The sequence below is a fragment of the Oncorhynchus gorbuscha genome, linkage group LG01 (genome assembly GCF_021184085.1).
Source record: "Oncorhynchus gorbuscha isolate QuinsamMale2020 ecotype Even-year linkage group LG01, OgorEven_v1.0, whole genome shotgun sequence".
NCBI classification, from domain to species: domain Eukaryota; kingdom Metazoa; phylum Chordata; class Actinopteri; order Salmoniformes; family Salmonidae; genus Oncorhynchus; species Oncorhynchus gorbuscha.
The window spans coordinates 46262670-46285578 of NC_060173.1; the positions used below are offsets into that span (position 1 = coordinate 46262670).

General features: G+C 43.8%; 1 protein-coding gene across 2 annotated transcripts in view; it reads left to right on the forward strand.

Moving 5' to 3' along the window:
- The first annotated feature begins 293 nt into the window (after window positions 1–293).
- LOC124038508 (protein Wnt-7b-like) overlaps window positions 294–22909 on the forward strand; it is a 33401-nt gene continuing 10785 nt past the window's right edge. Inside the window, exons 1-2 of one of the 2 annotated variants that reach the window (XM_046354498.1) lie at window positions 294–940; window positions 8369–8595. In XM_046354498.1, coding sequence (XP_046210454.1) covers window positions 867–940; window positions 8369–8595 — 301 coding nt within the window. In that variant the 5' untranslated portion in view covers window positions 294–866. Of the gene's footprint in view, window positions 941–2997; window positions 3394–8368; window positions 8596–22909 lie in introns of those variants that run through there. The other variant, XM_046354489.1, reaches the window with a different exon arrangement.

The window sequence follows — 22909 nt, forward strand, 5'->3', positions numbered from 1 at the left end:
TGATCTTTAAATATTGTCTATAGATTCATAACAGGTGGCAAACAAGTATAATTTATGATCGGTTAAGCTATACATATGAAATGCCACAGAATACTCTAGAATTCTACTCAAGGTTCATATTGTAAACTGGTGCATGGACTAGTCGCTAGAATTACTTGTCTACTTGATGAGAGTAGTCTAATATCTCCTGTTGTGCAATACCCAAGGTTGCAACCTCAAATAGCCTATATAAGGAAGTTTCGGTGAGTTTCGCTGTATGTTACTGTAGCTGTACAACAACTGCACGTGTTCAGCTCAACCCAGAAGCCCGTCCCAATCCTTGCATATCCATACCAGGTCAAAGGAGGAGGCGTGGATAGGGCTTTTGTTACCTGCATTAGAATACCTGCAGCTACATGGAAAGAATTTAAGATGTCGTCAAAGGAGAGGAACTGCAACCGATGTGTCACGGCCTCAATACAGACGAGGGGAGGAAAAGGAGGACATTGCACCGGGTGTAAATGTACCTGGCGCACGCAAGAACAAGTGAGAATACATAACTTGTCCTACTTTGATACAAAGGACGAAATATAAGAATGGTTCACCCGAGAACTCATCTTACTCCTCGACCCATCGCTCTCTCATAAGTGTTTTGTTGTCGAACTCTTTAACAACCACGTTTTGGATCACCATCACTCTCTTGTCTCACCTGTTACCCGTTGACTATGGATTTGAAACGGATAAAGATTTCAAAGGAGTTTAGATTTGATATTTTGGAAAAGAGAAGTTATATCTGCATCTGGAAAGGTTAGGATACTGTAGTGTTGCCAATGTGAACGCAATAATGACCACTTCATTCTAGTGAATGGCCCGTCCCAGAAGCGGTTATGATCATGCACAGACCCCTCCGAAGGTGGAATTTGTACTTCTTGTGCTTTGGCATCATCTACTTAAGGCTTGGGTAAGTGTAAATGTAATACTTATATCAACTGCTTATACGTTTATGTTACTTTCTTGTCAGTATTATTATTGTTGTTTGAAATATAACCTGCAACATGCTGAGCCCCATGGGTATTCTGAATGCCCAGCCACATGTATATTCTGAATGCCCATATAAATGCAGTGTTCTTCTGCGGGCTGCAGACGGAACTGCCCTTTTGACCTCACTAACTTTTACAAACAATTTCTGACTTTTACAAACAATCTGAAAAACTCAGTGTGATGGCAGCCTAATCCATCCATGTCTGTGTTGAAATGAACCTGACACCCATAGCCATCATGGGACAACGGCTGGATGTGCGTAAAAGCTATGCCCATGTTGTTGTTGTTGTTGTTGTTGCGCTTGGCCCAATATGAGATGAATTCAAATTCAGTCTCGGTTGTGGTTCATCTGATCAGAGTCTTGTTGGTTTTTGTCGCTCTATAGATCATTTGACCCCCTCAGCCGGGCTCGTGCTCGTGCTCACTGCGGCATACCTTCATTAATAGAGGCAGCCTGGCTGAGTTGTATTTCCACATTCCACAGCCCAGATGGAGTTTTTACTTGTTTTGCAATAGCTCATCTTGATGTATAAAAAACCCCAGAGGAATTATATATGCTGTGTGTGTGCAAAAAGAAAAACGGGTATTGTTGTTGCATATATAGAAATGATGTTTACACAAACGGCAAGACCATTTTGTTTACCTGTCTCTGTTGTAGGTCTGTGTTGTCTGCAAGGTAGTAGAGCCTGATGGTTTGGAGTGCATTGATAAGAGTACAAATATATACGAACAGTAAAAAAAATGTTTTATACACAAAGTATGTAACGTTAGGATATTTCAACAAGAGTCAACGCTTGGACAGCTCAAGGTCCTGTTTTCTTTACCCATACATTTTTTCTGGCTAGTGTTCCTCATCATCCATAGCCAGTCGTGGTTATCTAAACAAAAACAACAGGTGTCATCTCCCCGCGCGTTCCATTGGTGGGAGCTCACCTTTCCTTCTCCTACACAAGCCTTAAGTGAAATAGGCCTAACGGGTAACCTCCACAGGTATTCATATCTTAACAGTTCAAATAGGGAGAAAAAAAAACACTCCAAGTGAAGCGTGACGAGATATCTCAGGGTTTTATCAAGCCAAACCAGTTAGCTCATTCCCGCCGCGTTCTCCCCCCTTCTTTAGCCTGGGAAAATCTTTCATGATACCCTCTTCACACACAATGACTGGAGTCTACAGGTGACGAGTGACATCACTTTGTGCTGACGCGATGGTGCAGGCAGAGCCTTTCACTCACCGGGTCCAACACCGAGATCGCCCTGTAGATCCCGTGTTAAAACCGCAGGTTGATGTTTATTGTCATGAATCTTGTCCCAGAAGCAAGACTGAGCGATTTCTCCTTATATAGGCCAGCTGGAAAGTCAAAATTGTCGATATTGTAACTTAAATTAACCTTTTGGTCTTAATTTAATGATAGATTTAGACATTAGGTTTAGCAGTGTGGTTAAGGTTAGGGTTAGGTTTAAAAACGGATTGTAATGACTTTGTGGCTGTGCCAGCTAGTGACCACCCTGCAGTGCTGCCTCCAGGACAAGATGAAAAACGCGAACCTGCTTTAAAACCTGCAGTCGCCTGCTCATTTATTGACATGATAACATAATTAATAACACAACATACCAGGTGTTCATTTCTGTGTGGTTACGTATTAGGCTATCCACACCGTTTTTTATTTTTTAAGCATTGGATAAAATGTGTGCAAGACCAATTGCTTTATGCACCTTACGCACATACGTTTTTGTTGTTGTTGCCTGATGATGTGTTAGTGTGAAGCAGTAGGCCTGAAGATGAAACAGTCAGCGAGTGCGCCAGTGTTTGTTTACTTTTGGGCCTGATTTGATGAATGAAAGGCAGCCCTCTCCAGGGGAGCAGCGGATCACTGTCACCCCATTGTCCTGCTGTGGCGCAGAAGTGGGCGGATAGCAGTGTCTCTCTCTGCCCAATGGCAGCCACGACACTCATGAGTGTGGAGAAAAGCACTTTTCTGCCATCCAAAATCCCTAAAACCATCATCATTCCGTCTCGGGAACCACACTCTGTAACAGCCTCTACCGCTGAGAGATGACAGAGCCAATCTCCGCGCCCGCTGCACACTCACGGCCCTGGGACTGGGAGCTAGGAGCTGCATAGCACCGCCACTCAAGCGAGCACCGCAGACGCATCGCACCAACCCGGGTGTCAGCTCTTTGATTTTTGAGCAAAGGGGAACTAAAACGCGCGACATCAAGGATTTAAAGAGGACTCTATCCCACCATTTTTCTCACTCCACTAGAAAGCGGCCATTTGTTCAATGTCATCATGATCATCTTCTCCTCGCGCAGTGTACTACTGTCAGTCTACTATCCACAGATCTTCCTCATACTTACAAGTGGGAGCTACCTGTAAGTTGACTCAATCACCCGAACCCTTAGTTGCCTCACTGGTGTGATGTTGTGTTTGGAGACATACAAAGAATGAATTTCATTTTCGATTATATATACTCTGCTTTAGAATTGTTATTGTTGAATCTCTCTCCGAAATATTACCGCAGGTTGTTGGTTACGGTAGCCCATGTTTATGATGGATGTTTACTTCACACTGCACATAGTCTAATCCAAACTGTTTTAATATAAAATATAGCCCACAACATGCTTGACTAGAACTAGTCATTTAAGACAACTGGGCTTTAGCAAAATGGAGATATTAAACGATTTAGATCATTTATTTGTGTGCACTTGGGTGTGTATTTTAGGCACCGACTTTGATTTATTATTTTGTATTTCCCCACATTCGATGTTGTTCTAGACGTTACCGTTTAAAATGACTAAAGGATACTCGAAATACATTCATAATCAATGCGTATGCTTCAGGTAGGCAGGGCATCCCTCCGGTCCACGTGGGAAACAACGGATGAAGTCGATGTTAATTACCTGACGTCTTATTTTATAGGCCTGTAGTTCGATGTGACACACTACATTATTTTTTACATTTGAAGTTAGGATCCAAATCCTCTTTTACAACATTGTAATGACGGTTGGACACGGTTTCATTTGGCCACAGAGTGGCAGAGATGTTCAAGACAATTGAATGAAGAGTGAACGTTATTTCATTATTTCCCCTATATGAATAGCTTTTACGCATGCGGCGTATTACCTGTCACAATTTGTGAATAGGGATTATGCTTTATGCATTACATCACCATAGTATTATGCAGATTCACCAAGTTACAATTTAAAGCCACATCTGGAAAAGTAGCTGTAAAACACCGGTCTATGACACGCACACGATTGACAGTGGTCATAATTGTATCATTGAATTAAAATAAGGAGTTGCTCACGCAGGAGAACGTTTTATTTTTTCCTTAAAAATAATTACCGAACCATACGTTGTATCCATCCCGGTGCTGGAGACCCCAAACTTAATGTTAAAATAGATGTGGTTTATGGTTGCAGTTAAACGTGGCTATGATCTATGTTTAGTAGCCTATTCGTTTGCACATTATAAACTACATATATCATTTTGTTTTCATAATTTAAACATGCTTTCTTACATTACAGTACCGCAAATGAAATAGGTTTTTAGGGATGAGGATGATTTTAAAGTGGAATAAGAAACACGGAGGAATGTGATCCCCATTCTCCACAGTGTTCCTTCCTCTCTCATTACATGTGCAGCTAAATGCGTGTTAATCTAACAGTGAAATTCGGTTAACTACATGGGTGGCAAATGACTCATCCTCAGACAGAGGTATTAGTCAGAACACGCTGTCATTCCATGAAGAAATATGCAAATGTTAGGTGAATCGTGCCTTTAAAGTTGTGTTTAATGCACCACCTCACCAAATATGATCAGTATAAGGTTTTTAAAATGGGGAACTTTGGAAATACGTTTTCGATTTCCATATTAAACCCTAGTAACATCAAAGTGGAATAATACATTTCATATGAAAACAAGCTGCACTGTTAATTTGTTTAACTTGCCCACAGATTTGCTATAACCTACATATATCACACAAATACATACAAGGGTGTTAGACTGGACAGTCAAGATTTAAAATCTTTTCACTACAGAAAGATTTGTTTTGACTTAAAATAAATATTATGAATTGATATCATATCTTTAGTTTAGACAAATCTTGTAGATTTGATTCGTTTTCACAATTGCTATTTTGGCAAATTTGCCCAAGAAGCAATTCTGACAAATCTCACCAAATAAATCCACTTGAATTACCTGCATCGTGAGACAATTGTGGCTGAGATATTTCTCAGTGAAACATACCTGTGAGCTTCATTCTGTGTCACATCAAAGGCATTCGACTGATGGAATAGGTGTGTGTGTGTGTGTGTGTTTGTGTGTGTCGGTGTGTAGAACCATGCATCCCTCCCCTTTACAACAAACACCCTGTCATCGAATCCACCACCTTATAATGTAAGGTTTGGGGGAAGGTTATTTCGCTTTGGTGGCCCGCGTGCACTATAAAATACTGTGGGAATCCCTTGATTTGCTATTGTTAATGTCGCTACATACTATAGCCTATAGCATATGGATAATAATTGTTTGTAGCTATCATAGATGATATAGCTGTATTATATATATATGTGTATATAATGTGCATTATACTTGTATTAATATACAGCATGGTTACCAATTGACATATTGAGCTTGTTTTCTCCCTTTGTATCTGTCTATTGGAGTACTAGCTGTTTCTGGACTGACACTGTGCACACAGAGTCGCCACTAAGCAAACATAATCGCATTTGTGCACTTTGATGCTGCAGGGATTTAACAGCTTAACTGAGGAATGCTCTGTTTTTGCATTGTCTCATGCTTTTGCCAGCCCATGTTAGACAGTGATGCTGGGAATTGGCAGGTGAAAATGGCCAGGCTAGGATGATACAGGAGAGTAGTAGCAACATCATCGTGTCCTCATGACCATTTTAACAGACAGTGAGCTGCACAGTGACTTGTTGCTGACCGAGGAGATACCCGAGAGCCATTACGGTTGTTGCTGTTGTTGTGGGATATTTAGGATCTATGCACATGATGTGATCCAGAGCATCTGTGTACATTCCGAGAGCATCAGTTGCAGTGCACCTGACCTCGTGAATAGTAGCATCACACAGTATATGAACCACACACTTAAACCACAAGCTCCATGGGGGTTGTTATGCGATAGAGGAAGGTTGGTGGAGCATTTGGATTGTTTCGTTCGTCAGACATCAAGGAAACAGAAGGTTTAAAGAGTTACGTTTCGAGCTTTGTGCTTCACTAATTCTTTGCTTTATATCTCAATTTCAGGTTTGAACGGATATAAATGGAAAATATACTGTATTAATGACATTTGAGAGCGTTCTAATGGCATTTACATTTACATTTACCAGACATTTCACCTAATTTTCACCTAATTTTCAATGCCTGGTAATGGTGATTATGTTATCTTTGCAAAGGTCAAAGCATTGGTGAGCCTAATTCATCACATCATTTTGGATATGGAAAGGGGAGAGGTCTATGCTGCGTATGGTGTGGCAGATTGGAGGCAAGAAGGGATGTCTGAATCGTCTCCCTTGAACCATTGAAATCCTTTGCCGTTCCTTTTGAATTCACTGAACTCAAATGTTTGCATTTTTAAGCATCTTCACAACTTTTGCAAGGATGGAAAGAACTGACACTTGCTCACATGACATCCATGGTACATTCTCCTCTAGTGCAGATGAAGTAGCAAATAGTGTGAGTAAGAAAAAGCTCTGTTTTTGCCAAAGATACATGTCACGTTGCAGTTATAGTTTAATTTGAACATGTCATGTCGTTTTGCATTCAAGGTTCATTTTTTGGTCTGGAGACAGCTAATGGAGTAAGAGGCATAAGCTTTAACCAGCACGAAAAAGAAAAACGCATAGAAAATGTCTGCACTCACTACTGTAAGTGGCTCTGAATAAGAGTGTCTGCTAAATGACTCAGATGTCAATGTAAGCTGACGCACAACCCAAATTGTTTTAAGGAGGTGTTGACTAACGGAGAGTAAACTATTAAAAGAAAGAAAGACAGAAAGAAAGAAAGAAAGACAGCTAATCAACAGAAGAGGAACATGTTAGGTCAACATTCACCCTTTTTGTTCTTCGAGTCATAAGGGCAGTATGGTTTTGTTCCATAATCCTTTTGAAGGGTAATCCTCAAATGCAGTCGACCTCTTTCTCTCCCTCTCTTTTCTCTCTCCCCCTTTCTTTCCCTCTCCCCTCTCTTCTTCTCTTCCCTCTCTCTCTCTCTCTCTCTCCCTCTCTTCTTTCCCCCTCTCTCTGACCCCCCCCCCTTCTCCGCCCTCTCTCTCCCTCTCTGTCATTTTTTTTGCTGACACACAACTTGCCTGCATCAGCCTGCCCTGCTTGTGGTAAAGCCCTCGGAGGCCCTACGTCATACATCAAAGCTGGCATTCGCCTTTATGCTCTTTTTACTGCTCCTTGTCTACTGACATGTTTGAAAGGCATGTATCTGCAGGGTTTGGATGGCTATAAACACACTGATGGAGAAATAACCCCATTTGTTAAGCCGTCTGTTTTCAGCTACGTGACTCTTCCAAACCCATCCAACATGTGTCACCCCCAAAGTGACGATCAGTAGTAGAAGCTCCATGGTGTCTTGTCATGGGTTAAATGACTGCTTCATCTTTACGCTTGGAGGAACAACACTTCCTCGGGTGTGCCGGAGGGCTGGTCTCGGAAATCTTGCGTACTTGCCAGGCATACCGTGGCATTGCTCTGTGTGGATAAATGAACGAAGTCTCGCACAGGAAATATATTTATAGGCGGTGTGTTATGCCGCATGTGAGCTTTGAACTCATACATATCAAATGAAATAAGGATAGCATAGTTGTGTGACGTCTTGGTAGAGAAGTGAACCATGTCCAAATTTGAGAGGCCCAGTTACAAATGGAAGGCACGGTTGTGCCGGCGCGTGGCTTGCCCACGCTCGGAAACAATTCTAACCACGTTACCTAACAATGACCGCAAAACCCCAACTCATTTCTCCACGATCACGAGCGAAACCAACGCGGAGAGGCACATGGTCAGCAAGCAAATAAACACAATGTCACTTTCTGCTTTGGATGTGTTTTGCCATACGGTGTAGTTTTATTATTCAGCTTCACATTGGATAATATGGTTTCAGATGCTCTCTTTGTTTCACCTCTGATCCATGAAATTGTAATATTTTTAGCAAGACAGCACTGAGTGCCTAAGGAATGCTCATCAAGGCTTTGGTTGAATTTAATCCTGGTCTGGAGAGGCCTAAAGTCGATGTAATGTGACTCAAGTCTATGTGTCCTGCAGTACCGCTAACTGACTATGTGTGTGTGTGTGTGTATGTTTACCTCTCCATCCATAGGGCCCTGTCTTCCGTGGTGGCTTTGGGTGCCAACATCATCTGCAACAAGATCCCTGGGCTGGCCCCTCGCCAACGGGCCATCTGCCAGAGCCGCCCGGACGCCATCATCGTGGTGGGGGAGGGCGCTCAGCTGGGCATCAATGAGTGTCAGTACCAGTTTCGCTACGGCCGGTGGAATTGCTCCGCCCTGGGGGAGAGGACTGTCTTCGGACAGGAGCTGCGAGTAGGTTAGTCTGGGAACCTTGGGAGAATTCGTTGTCTTCTGTACCGTGGACTGACGCTGTAATGTCCACAACTCTGAAAGGCATGTTTGCGGACATAGACCTACTGTAAAGGTGTGGCGCAATACGTTTGCTACATTTGTGGGGAGGCATTTGTGAAGAGTTACTTCAAATCTTATTTGCAGGGAGGACTGGATTGCAATGGTAGTCATTGATCATTTGCTTTCGGGCAAAGTATTGAAGCTGTGATGTAAAACAGGTTACATTTTGGATTGAGGATGTCACCATCTCCTCCAAATGGTAGCCTGAGAGGAGAACTCAATCCACTACCAAGCCCCGACCACCCAAGCCTCTTCACAAGCCAAACCCAAGCTGCACACATCACAGAGTCAAACATTAACCAACTGCACACACGAGTCTTTGACTCTCTATTGTATAACAATACACGTTGGCAAACTCAAACTCAAGATGACTTCATATGTTACCGTTACGACAGATTGCAGTCCGATGTGTCCTCATTTCAATTCACACCGTTACATTTCTGCAGCGTGGCTTGATTTCTTTTGATTTGCGTTGAACTTCTGGTTAAAAGCTGGCTGCAGCAAAGTTATGGAAAGGTTACCAGAAGCACCAAAGTCTAATGGGGAAAAAGTATGGTTGAAAAATGATATAGCAAATGAGGAGACAACTAATGGTATTATTGTAGAGAACTTTGTTGAACAGAAATAGATGGACACATCTGTTGTTAATCTTAGGAAATTGGTTGTGTCCATTGCTTGGTTCACGTGTGTGTGTGTGTGTTGTGTGTGTGTGTGTGTGTGTGTGTGTGTGTGTGTGTGTGTGTGTGTGTGTGTGTGTGTGTGTGTGTGTGTGTGTGTGTGTGTGTGTGTGTGTGTGTGTGTGTGTGTGTGTGTGTGTGTGTGTGTGTGTGTGTGTGTGTGTGTGTGTGTGTGTGTGTGCGTGCGTGCGTGCGTGTACAGACAGTCAGAACAAGCTACAAGCAGACAAACATTTACAGGGCTTTTGTTTGAAACTGAATTCCGCAGACCTCTTTTTGTATGACTTTTTTTACAGGGACTTTTATACATTTGTTTCATTTAGAAATGTTTGTCGCTGTTAAAGTGCGGTTCGACTATGCATTTAATCCAATAGCTCTGTTAACAATCACTGCTATTTAGGAGCGGCTGACTTCGCTCCAACCCCTCTAAAAGCGTTTCTCTTTGTTGTAAATCTGGCACTTTTGTAATGGATCTCGTCTCATTTTCTTCTGCGTTCAGCATCTCTTATGCACTCCTTTTTTCACATTTTCTTTTTTGCTTAGTTTCAGGGAGACTTGAACTGAACAGTACCACATGTCACGCCTTGCTTTATCACTGAGAAATCGATCAGGTCACTGATACTGCATGTGAACTACGCTTATGTTTTTAGAACATTTGTATGAACTATTCAAACTACTTGACTCATGAACCAGCCACATCTCTGGTCAAAGCCTTTAGTTAGTCGTGCGTTTTAACTTTAGGCGGATGTTTTCCTCCATCCTACACCCCTGGAGAGAGAGAGAGGGAACCTCTTCTCTAGAGGAGGCAGAGATGAGGCATATTTATTTTTTCTCTCGTACTGTGCTACCATACTTTCCTCCATGATACTCACTGACAGCGAAGCCAGGGATGTTTCACTACACTCTCTCAGAGCTACAGCCAGACAGTGGGTACTGGTACTGTAGAGATTGACTCATACTGGTTAGTGATTGGTTGCTTCCATGGCCAATTACCCGTGAGCTGAACCGCTCCAGTACTGTAGGCAGAAAGGTCAGTGGATGGATGTGACCATTTATTGAGTATTTATCTCAGGGCTTTATTGTCAATACAGCATAGATTGTTTTTGATACTAATTTGATTTGTGCATGATGAGAGTAGCCGTGTCATGGAATACACCTCCTCAATAGACAAATGTTACAGTCCGTCTCCTCCTGAATCTGCAAAATCCCACATGATCATAATCAACTGCAAGGAGAAAAATGCATATTCCACTCCCATTGAAGTTTTTCATTCAAATCCCCCAAATTATGAACACTAAACCTTTCCTATTCTCAATGATCCAGTCTTAGTTTTGGATCGGGGGAGATGTCGTTGTTTTCTGAAGAGTTAAAGATCAGGGAACCACAAGCCTAATGCTTTCTCTCTGCGCTGCTTGCACTTGGATGGAGTCGGTCAGTTTGGCCGGGTTCCGTGGTATTACATTCGGTTTCCAAGAAAGTACACATTAATAGCTGGGTTATTGAGTAGGACAGAACCCCAAATATCTTGATTCAAGGAAAGATTCTGTTTAAAAAAAGGCCATTCATTTGATATTTATTTCTGTGTTATTATACTGTAAATATATATATATATAACCTTTATCTGCCGATGCTACCGCAGCCTTCCTTGACACTGGCATCTCTGTTAGTTCGATGGGACTTTAAAGGATGGATGGAAACATGGATGGAACCATACTCATTACGGTCACGTCCTTCAACAGTTCCTCTGTTGTGCAAAGAGTCGTTGGCTCTCCTGTTATGCTCTAACTGACACATTGGAGAACAAGGCCATAAACACTGGATGCTGGGTATTAAAATATGTTTGTGTTTCCTCCTCTGGACACAGAAGCTATAGTAATCTCACTCAGTCACGTTGTCATGTGCCTTAGCAGAATTATATTGGCACTGCTCTGTACCTTGAGCCCATAAAATGTGGAGTGAATTATCCCGTGCTAACAGAAGTGGGTGTTATTGAGTGGTATATTACCCTCTATTAACAGTAAATAATACAACTGAAGTCAGATCCATCATCAAGGCAGGGAGGGGCTATGGATAGGCAAAGCAGATTGTTGCACTAGGGCTGGTCGGAGACGTGGAAAAGGCCAGGATAAATGGCAAGAGAGTGATACTCAGTCAGTTTTTAATACAGCGCTGAATAAAAGTGATGCATGGTGGGGTTGACTACAAGCATAATTCCAACCCTAGTTTCTCATAACCTGTGGGAAGTCAACACCTTATCAGTTTTAACACTGCTGTCTACTTTGACCTGTTGCTTCCTGGTCAGTTAGGATGAAAAATGCCATCTTCAATTGGAAATAGTTGATGTAATCTCATGTGATATATACGGTAGATTGTGGAGAGCATCTACACCAGAGATATCCTGAGCCTCCGAGCCTGAGCACCTTCAACTTTAACAGCTTTCACAGCCTGAACAGAAGAGCAGAGCACTTGAGGTTAGCGATTATAGTATGAAAATAGACACCTTTCAACGGCTACACTCAGCATCAAAGGAAGACGTAGGCCCCGTCGTATAACTACCCTGCTCTGGTTACTTTCTGTTTAACTTTCCAACCAGTTTGTCACCATAGTGATTCATGCTTTTCATCTCAAAGAGGTTCTTGTTGTGCTCAGCGGTGAGATATTGCAAAAGTTCAATTACTCTGGCCCCTGGCTCATTGCACAAGAATGGAGAATGGATGCAGGACAGGGGCAGGTGAACCTCTCAGTGCACGACATAGGAATGCTGCTTTAATTTCATACCAACACTAAAAGCCCGGGCTGGGCTGGGGAATCCACTTGTTAGAATCTATTAGAGACTGGAGAACTCAATCTACATCCTACATTTAATGACAAAGCAATGCAGTAGTAGTCCCTTCGTTTTTTTTTGACCAGATTGCTTTTCACACAAAAACATCTCTTCAATCATCAGAGAGGAGAAGCTGTCAGACTAGCAGGCCGTTCTGCTCTATGGGCCACATTGCATTGCCTCCTGCTCTCGCTGCACCTTTTCTTAGAAGCAGCAGCCTGAAGGCAGCCGACAGACAGACAGGCAGGCAGTGAGTTGAGTTATAGCGCTGAGCCTGACTCCATGAGTACAACTCTGGAGAGAGGCACTCCAAGGCACGACCAGCTAGGAGGCAAACGGACGGCATGAAAAATGCCTAGCAGCTCCAACTGGCTGGTTAGCAAGCGAACGAGAGGTCTGGGGGCTTTTAAAAGAGGAAAAAACTTAACTGGGGTGGAATGTGAGAGCTGGTGGGGGGTATCAGGGAGGGGATGGGGGTGGTTCCGTCTCTATTTCCCACTCGCCTGGGTGCATACAATACAGTATCGCCTCCACAATGAAGCGCTCTCTCACTCCCCCACATCCCCCAGGGCAGTGGGGTGAGGGTTGTAAGAGGGGGAGTGCTACTGCTGCCCAGCGGCCGGGCGGCTGGGGTAGGGCCGAGCCAAACAGACGTCTATACAGATAAAAGATGTGGAAGTCAGCAGGTTCATTGGAAGCCACTTGAGAGGAAAGGGTCAGGACAGGCACATACTTGATCAGGACCTGAAGATGCAAACTACTACTCCCATAAACAGACCAGCTCCCCCGGATCAGACATCAGACAGGGAGGGGGAAGGGTCACAGTCAACAGATCGCCTCGCTCCATAAGTCAGACTGATTAGAGTGTTTTAAAAAAATCTCTGTTTAGAAGTGGGCTGAACAGAGGAAAGGTGAATAATGTTCAAGTTTAGACTTAAACAGGTGACTCACAAGCAAAATGGTGTACATTTTTGCCACTGGTCAGATGCAGAAGATTCTTCTCAATTTTCTGTGTTTATTTAAAGGAATGCTGTGCCTGTGCACAGAGCATGCATTTTCTGCAGTATCTTTGGCAAATGTTATGCTAATATCAGCCCGCAGCATAAATGTATAAAATCAGTGATGAGTTGGTTGGGTTTGTCTCTCGTTCCACAATGGAGGTTGTTTTCATGAAAATCGTGATTTTCTACAAGTTGCTCATGCATCTGTACATTGACAACTCTTGGAAGGAGTGCTTTCGGCTATCATCAGTTTAAAGGATTCCACTGTTATACTGTGATGTACTATATTGAGCTGTCATAGGCTAGCTAAACTCAAATAAATAATATCTTTATTGGCGATTCAGTCCAAATGAATTCATTGCCATGTAATGTCTCCCAATTATGTCACATTCTTTCCTGTGGTCCTTTTAATGAGATAAGATGCTATCATTGAAGTGGCAATACATTTCAGGTGTAGATTTGTTATTCTCTGTCATTTGCGGGTTTCAGTGCCAACAAAGAAAGTATAGCTTTGTCTCATGTACTGTAATATAGCTGAAGGTCACAATTGCAGGGCAACTAAATACTCCAATTATAAATGAATTGGTAAGATCTCCTTCCTTTTCTCAGAATCACTTCGTCATTTGTGGTGAAACTGTATCTTAAAAGAATGCAAACACAGACAGTATCTCCATAGAATCTGAGCATAATTATGAGTGACTATCCTCCCAAACCTAGCAATGTATTTAAATGCACTGCTATGATCAAAACATACACATATGGTTTAATTTATGCATGTGTTGCATGATTTCATCCAATTTTACGAAATGAAAGGAAAGGCATTTTGGGATATTCATTATGACCAGCTGCAGTTTTCTACAACCACTCATTTGTCCATTTAAATAGGAAAGTCAAATACAAAATTGGAAAAGAAACATATTCCCTTCAAATATAAACGTATGGGAACCCCCCCCCCCCCCCCAAGGCATTCTAAATGTAAAAGAGCATAGAGAGCCGGTCAGAAAATGTCAGCCTTTGCAAAGTAAACACTATAAATTAGTCATTGAATCCCAGGAAGGAGAGACTATACATTATCATATGATAGTGGTCATCTATTTTTTTTTCTACGTTCATTGGCTTGTCTTCCCTCCCCATATTTTACATCCAACATGACTGGTGGGGAGTGAAATGGAGTAATTAAATTCTTGCTAGAATAATGATTTGATGCCCCATCTGATTGCACAAGTCTCTGCTGACACACAGCTCGTAACTGAACACATTCCATTCCACAGCCAAGTGTTTAACCAACCCATCCTTGTTTAATGTAGAGAGGAAAAACACATTTTTTAAGACTGTAAGAGCAACGTAAGTGGCTGCTTTGACACCGATGAACTCTCCCAAAATATCATTCATCACTTCAGTAGTACACAACTACCGAGCCCATTCCTTTTAACTTCACTATTTATAATAATATATGCCATTTTGCAGACACTTTTATCCAAAGCAACTTACAGCAATGTGTGCATGCATTTTTACCTATTTGTGGCCCCGGGAATCGAACCCACAACCCTGTCAGTGAAAGCACTATGCTGCACTAACTGAGCAATACTGGACCACTCTCCTCTTCCTGTTGGCTATATTACTCTCAATCAAATGATTGTAATCAAAGCTGATATGCTATCAGACTTTCTACAGCGTTATCATGGAAAGATGAGAACGCTGTAGAACTTGATTTAATGTGCAACGTAAAGCCCGCACGGCGCTCAGTAAACAGAGACAACCATAGCCAAGTAACTCATATCATGTGGATAACCCTGTGCAGATGATGCGTGCATTGTGCTATGCGAGACTGGTGGCGAATAAAATACCTATGTTTGGAGCCATCATCATGTGGGTTGGCCTAATCCGCTGGCCACGGAGGCCAGGGGAAACAGAATGGGGCGAGGAACTTCTGATGGAAACATGTAGAATGTGTATCACCATCTGTAGGCTTTATCAGGGTCATTGGAGTTGATCATTGGAGTTGATCATTAGAGGTTATCACATTGGAGTTGATCATTGGAGTTGATCATTAGAGTTGATCATTAGAGTTGGTCACATTAGAGTTGATCATTGGAGCTGATCATTGGAGTTGATCATTGGAGTTGATCATTAGAATTTATCACATTAGAGTTGGTCATTGGAGTTGGTCATTGGAGTTAATCATTATAATTTTTCACTTTAGAGTTGATCATTGGAGTTGATCATTGCAGTTGATCATTGGAGTTGATCATTGGAGTTTGTCATTAATAGTTGATCATTGGAGTTGATCATTGGATTTGATCATTAGAGTTGATCATTGGAGTTGATCATTTGAGTTGATCATTGGATTTGATCATTTGAGTTGATGATTGGAGTTTGTCATTAATAGTTGATCATTGGAATTGATCATTGGATTTGATCATTAGAGTTGATCATTTGAGTTGATCAGGTACTGTGCTGTTATGTGGTGAGTCTGGCTGTGTTCCACTAAAGTGTGGGCTGTATCTGTAGCCTTTATCGGGTGCAGTAGTGTGGCTGTGGGTTGACCTTCAGAGAGTGGGTTGTTAGTCCCCAAGGCATGGCAAAGGATGATATGTGTATCACCATCTGTAGGCTTTATCAGGTTCATCAGGATCTCTTCCGCCTTTAATCACTGGGCAGTGTTTTCCATAATGCGTTTGTTGCCTAGGCAGGCCTCACCTCCTACGTCGGGGAACCAGTTGTGTCTGGTCCCCACGGCTGCTCTCTCTCTCCACCTACCCCTCTCCCCCTCTCTCTCAGGCAGCATGGGGGTCCCCTCTCACCTACAGAGTATACTGTTTGCTGACAGGAGCTGCGTGTCCCGGCCTGCCCTACCCCTCGGCCCCCTGGGGGCCTGATGCCGTGGGCCGGAGTCGGTGGATAACCCGCGTGGTTTTATCGTCCGCTGGGATCTGTGTCCGTCTGTGTCCGCCTGTGTCCGTCTGTGTCCGCCTGTGTCCGCCTGTGTCCGTCTGGCCGCCAGACGCGGGGGAACAGGATGTGAGAGGATCAACTGTAATCTCAAAGCGCGCTTTGTTCCACACAATCCCAGCACGGACTGTATCCACTACACGCAAGTCGGCAGAGCACATTTACATGTGCCAACAATCACAGCACTATTGAACATTAAAGAGAGTTGATTGAGAGACAGATACGGAGAGGTTTTGGAGGTGGAAAATGTTCAAGAGGCTTTAACCCCTTATCGAGGTGACAATATGAAAATGGGAGACTTTGCATGTTGTTAATGTCAGGATGATCAGATATCCTCTGAGACTCCAGTGAGTGGTTGAGTTACAGTTTAACTAGTACATTGGATATCTAGGCAGCGTACTACTTAACAGTTGACACACAAACAAGATGCCAATCATTCAAATGGACTAGAGCCTCTAACAATGACATCAAATGATTGACTTTCTGAGTTGCTCAATTAGATGAGGTCTTGAACTGTCCCGACTCATTACGGGATTTTCCGTTCAAGTCTTTTTAATGGATTTTGGCACGTTTTTTGGGGGGGGCAGAGTCATCATTGTGTCAAAATCTTTATCTTCACCTTGGGGAATAGATGGGAGAAGTGCGGGCACATGAGCAGTGTTCCAACTGTAGGTCTTAGAGAGGGAGATTGGTTGGCATCCCAGTATTTAAAACCATTACGCCCCCAAATGCACTCACATTGTTTGTCAGTTCTAACTAACACTTAACTCGCTCTCTCTTCGTCATCGTCCTATGGACCAGAACTTAAGACTTATTCCGCCTGCCTGAGTGTGTGACTCCCACAGCATTACAGTATATATACGCGCTTTGCAATGTGAGTGTATTCAGTATGTACTTCTGGTAAAACAATATTACTTTATTGTACAGGAACATGGCTGCACTAATTCCTCTAGCTGCAAACCTCACGGACCACAACTTTGTCTATAATTTGCTCAGAGCATATGTTCATAGCAACGGTACATAAAGCGGAACGAAAAACAGTAGTACAGAGTGCATTAGTCAGCTCGGGGAGAGAGAGATAGAGAAAGAGAGAGAGAGCAAAAGTGAGAGAGAAGGAAAGAAAGAAAGAAAGAAAGAAAGAAAGAAAGAGAGAAATTGGTTGGTATACAAAGCAAGGGTTTTCCTCTACTGAGGCCCTGGAGAGAGAGAGGAAGTAACAGCACCAGGGCACTGTAATCTCACTGGGTGCGGACTTCACTGTGTGTGTTGTTGTTTTGGGGTGTACAGTGTGGAGTACATACATGTATGGCATAAACTTCTTGGGTTATCATTGGAAACACTGATTTAGTATTAGTATTTAGTTGCCTTTCCTTTTTTCGGGATAATGCTCAACCCTTTTCCTAGTGGCACTCTGACTCTCTGAAACCGCAATGCCTTTTCATGCCTGTGTGGTTGCAGTTGAATTGCAAACACAAGCAAACACAAACCACACTGCCTAACTGCAGCACCTTGTGGCTACCAGCAGGTGCCACCTTTTTTCTTTGTTCCAAGTCAATGATTACATGTGTGCTGTACATTATGGGCTCTCAGTCTGTGCTTTAACAGATTACTTCAAACTAGAACTATATAGAACTGTCCTCCTCAACTGTAATGCTTCTCCATGCTGTAAGCAAGACACTCTTCATCTCTCCTCCTCCAACTCCTCCTCCTCTCTGAGTGCATTTAGAGACAGGGGCCTTCCTCTCTGGCAGCCAAGGCCTCCACCCCTCTTTTACAGGCGCTTGGCTTGTGTGTAGAGGCCACTGGTCTGCACTGCTGAGCTTAGTGTGTGTGTGTGTGTGTGTGTGTGTGTGTGTGTGTGTGTGTGTGTGTGTGTGTGTGTGTGTGTGTGTGTGTGTGTGTGTGTGTGTGTGTGTGCGTGTGCGTGTGCGCGTGCGTGTGTGCAAGGCTATATCGATGTATCTGTATCTGTCTGTGTGTATGTGTGTGCGTGAGTGTGTGTGTGTTCTGCCTCTGCTTTGCTTGGGTTCCCACCCTGATTCCGTCCGGGGCCCACTCCCCTCTCCCCAGCTCCTCCTCCTCTCTCATTATCCCTATGCCCCGCCCCAGAGCAGTGATTAAGTCATTCGTGTGCTCTGTGACTCACTGGGACAGCTCTCTGTCTGACCCACTGAGGTATAAAGAACTGGAGACCGTGTCCAAGATGTCCGACCGTTGTTGTCAACGTAATCTACTCACGTTCACGTATGCCGATTCATGGACCGTCTATGTCCAGGTTGCATCCGGTTTATGCAGCCCAACTTTACATGTGCATACAGGGGCTGCGGCCCAAACGTGAATTAGACAGCCCTCGGACCTCAACCCTCAGCCCTTGAATGACGTTTGCCATCGTCACGACCGAGTGTACCTTAAATGTCCCTTGCCCAAGCGAGGGAGAGTGATGATCGGTGGGAATCTTGTTGAGCCTAAAAACAACCAATCTGAAGCTATTGATGTACCTAGCAAGCTAACATAGCTAGCTAGCACTCCTGTCAGGTAGCTGGCTAGCTAGTTTTATGGTCTTTTATTCCAGTAAATTTCAGAATTCCAAAAATATGTTTATGAAGTCACTTTGAGCATCATATCCCCATTTGCCACCGCTAAAATAAATGTCATCTATAGATTTTTGTCTCACGTGCCGAAAATGCAGCGTGTTGATTCAATTTGACACTTTGCAGCCACTGGAGTTTGACATGTGACTACAGTTTGCTTTGAATTGTTGGTCTCATCAACCCCAGAAGTGATTAAAATTGTTCACTCTCGCCCTCAAGCTAATTTGAGGGCCGATTGAGAAACTTTTGTGAATTGGACCGCCACATAAGATGTCAATCAAACTGCATCCAGTTTAGACCGGGATTCTCCTGAGGGAAAGTGGCTAGGGCTGAGGGGGTCAAAATAACACGATTGGACCGCAACCAGGGAGGGGAGCGACGATGTCATCACGTCACCCGAAAACATGGCAGACATTGGATGAATATAAAATGTTAATGATGGGGGGGGATTCATCCTCAGCGACAATTATTTGAATAAATAAATGGATGTTTTGTGCACATAGGTAATGTCTAAAGTGTCTTATTAGGAATTTTCCGGTCTGACTTCTCTAGATGACCACCTATAGAAATTCTTTCTGAACCCAGGACTCAGTTAAACTGCAGTACAAGACTGAAGGAGCAGTCAAAACCATGCTTCTATAGACCAGAACCCTGGCCCCTTGGTCTGATCCCCTGTCCCCCATCACGTACACAGCTCCAAACAAACACAGGCTCTAAAGAGGAAGCACATTGTCAGTCCATAGCACAGCGATGGTTAGTTGTAGTGTTTCCAGGCAGCACGGTGTCCAGACCAGAAGCTCACCAGAGGGCCAGGGGTTGGCAGTAACCTCAGTACTTGTGAACCAACTGTGGTTTCTACGGCGACTGTCCCCAATGTGTAATTTCTGTGTCCCTTTGTGTCCTATTTTCCTCCCTTGTCAACAAAATCAACAAAGGCCAAATGCATAGCCCTTAACCAATAATGCAGTTTTAAAAAATACTGATAAGAATAAGCACTACAAGTAACAAGTAATTAAAGAGCAGCAGTAAAATAACAATAGCGGGACATTATTCAGGGGTTACTTGTACAGAGTCAATGTGTGGGGGCACCGGTTAGTTGAGGCAATATGTACATGTAGGTAGAGTTATTAAAGTGACTATGCATAGATGATAACAACAGAGAGTAGCAGCGGTGTGGGGGGAGGGGAGGGGGCGACACGGCAATTTAGGTGTTCAGGAGTCTTATGGCTTGGGGGTAGAAGCTGTTTAGAAGCCTCCTGGACCTAGACTTGGTGCTTCGATACCGCTTGCCATGCGGTAGCAGAGAGAACAGTCTATGACCAGGGTGGCAGGAGCCTTTGACAATTTTCAGGGCCTTCCTCTGACACCGCCTGGTATAGAGGTCCTGGATAGCAGGAAGCTTGACCCCAGTGATGTACTGGGCCATTCGCACTACCATCTGTAGTGCCTGGCGGGTTGAGGCCGAGCAGTTGCCATACCAGGCAGTGATGCAACAGTCAGGATGCTCTCGATGGCGCAGCTGTGGAACCTTTTGAGGATCTGAGGACCCATGGCAAATCTTTTCAGTCTCCCCAGGAGGAATAGATTTTGTCGTGCCCTCTTCACAACTGTCAAGGAACTTGAAGCTCTCAACCTGCTCCACTGCAGCCCCGTCGATGAGAATGGAGGCGTGCTCAGTTTTCCTGTAGTCCACAATCATCTCCTTTGTCACCAGGAGAGCTTTGCTAGTGTAGCCTAGCACTGTCTGCAGTGTCTGTACTCTCTCCGGCTGTATAACTCCATTGCTGTGTCATGTGAAATGTTTGTGGTGCACTCGCCTCCGGTTTAAACACAAATTGATGTAAAAGCGTCCTGCTACCACATACAGAAATGTTTGGGTTCATTTGATACGGCAAGACATGACAAACAAGCAGAGGCCAGGCAGGGTCCGCTTATGCGAAGGCCACACTCTCACACCCACTCCATACAAGGTGTATTCCTCCATACAGGGTGTAGCGAGCCATCCTGTATCGCCCTGGGATGTTGACTGGTACCTGCTCTCAGGGAAGAGCTTGTGCCTTCCTTCTCTTTATGGCCCCGAGATGTTGACTGGTACCTGCTCTCAGGGAAGAGCTTGTGCCTTCCTTCTCTTTATGGCCCTGGGATGTTGACTGGTACCTGCTCTCAGGGAAGAGCTTGTGCCTTCCTTCTCTTTATGGCCCTGGGATGTTGACTGGTACCTGCTCTCAGGGAAGAGCTTGTGCCTTCCTTCTCTTTATGGCCCTGGGATGTTGACTGGTACCTGCTCTCAGGGAAGAGCTTGTGCCTTCCTTCTCTTTATGGCCCCGGAATGTTGACTGGTATCTGCTCTCAGTGAAGAGCTTGTGCCTTCCTTCTCTTTATGGCCCTGGGATGTTGACTGGTACCTGCACTCAGGGAAAAGCTTGTGCCTTCCTTCTCTTTATGGCCCTGGGATGTTGACTGGTACCTGCACTCAGGGAAAAGCTTGTGCCTTCCTTCCCTTCCTTAGTTTCCATCTTGGACACTGTCACAGACACTTGCCACTAAACTCCATTAAACATCTGGTTTAATATTCCCCTATTCTTCTCCCCAGACTGTTCCAAGTTCATTGAGGTTTTTCTGGTCAGTCCAATTTTCCACTGGCAGCAGAGAAGGCTATCCCAGGGTGGTTCTTCCTGGAATCCTGTCAGGACTCTGGGGCCTGCTGCCTCTTTAGCCTTTTTCTCTTTCATAAACCACATTCCTATTCATCAAGCGGGGTCTCCGTGTACACAACTCCCATTCATACTGTACATCTATTTGAGCATCGCGCCCACATCACCCCAACACAGCGTTGAACGTCTGGCTTATCAATACAAAATAAATCACGTCACGGATCAATGATGAAACTTCATCACCAAGACTACTCCATCAAACCTTACACTCACTGATACTCTGAGACTCCAACACAGAAATGGAGCACCTGAAGGTTGCAGCATCAAACATCTCCTCCATGGAAGCAGTGCCAACACTTGTTGTTCTGCTAGCTAGTCCAAGCATCAAGCAGCTCCCTAGGGTCTTGGGTCTGCAAACATTCCTTGCACAGTTGTAAACAGTCTGATTCAAGACTACCAGTTGTGTGAATTCAAATGTGAATAAAGACATGCAAGCATGATGTTGACATCATTGTGTGATGGATAATGCTGATTCCCACAAACGGAGCTCCCGCATGTGCATAGGATTACTGCAGCAGAACAAAGTGGGTGCTGCTTTCCTACCGTTTTCTCTCGTTACTAGACTAAGCCCTCTTAGCGTTGGCTGGCAGTTACGTTCAGGGCCATAACTACATATGAGGACACCGAGGTTTGGACCTCAGTAAAAAAATAAATAGAAAATATAGAGAAAATATACATTTTTACACATCTAAATATTGCTCCCAGCGTCGATCAAAGCTCAGAACACTTATACTCATGATCTACTGACTTCTGATTGCGCCTGCCTCTTTGCGAATGAGTGAGACACGAAACAAAACTATCCCAACTACCTCAAATGTCTCCGGGCTCAAGTTGGCAACTAGAGACGCTGCTGACAGTGTGTTTGCGAGACGCTGGACAAAAGGCCGTTTTAAAACCGACCCACGACTTCTGTGTACAGACATCCACCAAACAAAACTGCCTCTCGGAGAACGAGTCCACAACTGGTAAATAGTCATTTATATGTCAGTCAGGTGGCTAGCTGCCGTAGAGACTTCTATGGTAGTAACATTTAAGGGCTCTAGCTAGTATTACTTAGCCAGCTAGAAGGAAGAACTAAGCAGCTAACATTAACCAGAGCCTACCTCAACAGGAGCAAAACAAATGGCTACTAAGTTCTCATAATAACTTTGTTTTACAGAGAGTAGATTACTGAGACAGACAGTGATGTGGCGCTCATTGGTGAGGCTGAGGCAGACTGCAATGCATGCAGGAGGAAGCAGAGGAAACAGAGAGAGAGGAAGCAAGCAGAGAGGGAGGTTTGTATAGTGGCTCCTAAACTGGGGGTCAGTCCCCATGTGGGGTCCCCTGAGAAAATCTGTACTAATCTTATCAAACAGGTTAGTAACTTAAAAAAAACAATATATATATATATATATGTTTCAATATGAACATCTCGACATGCAATCAAAATGCAAACAATACAGTTCAAAAGTTGTGAT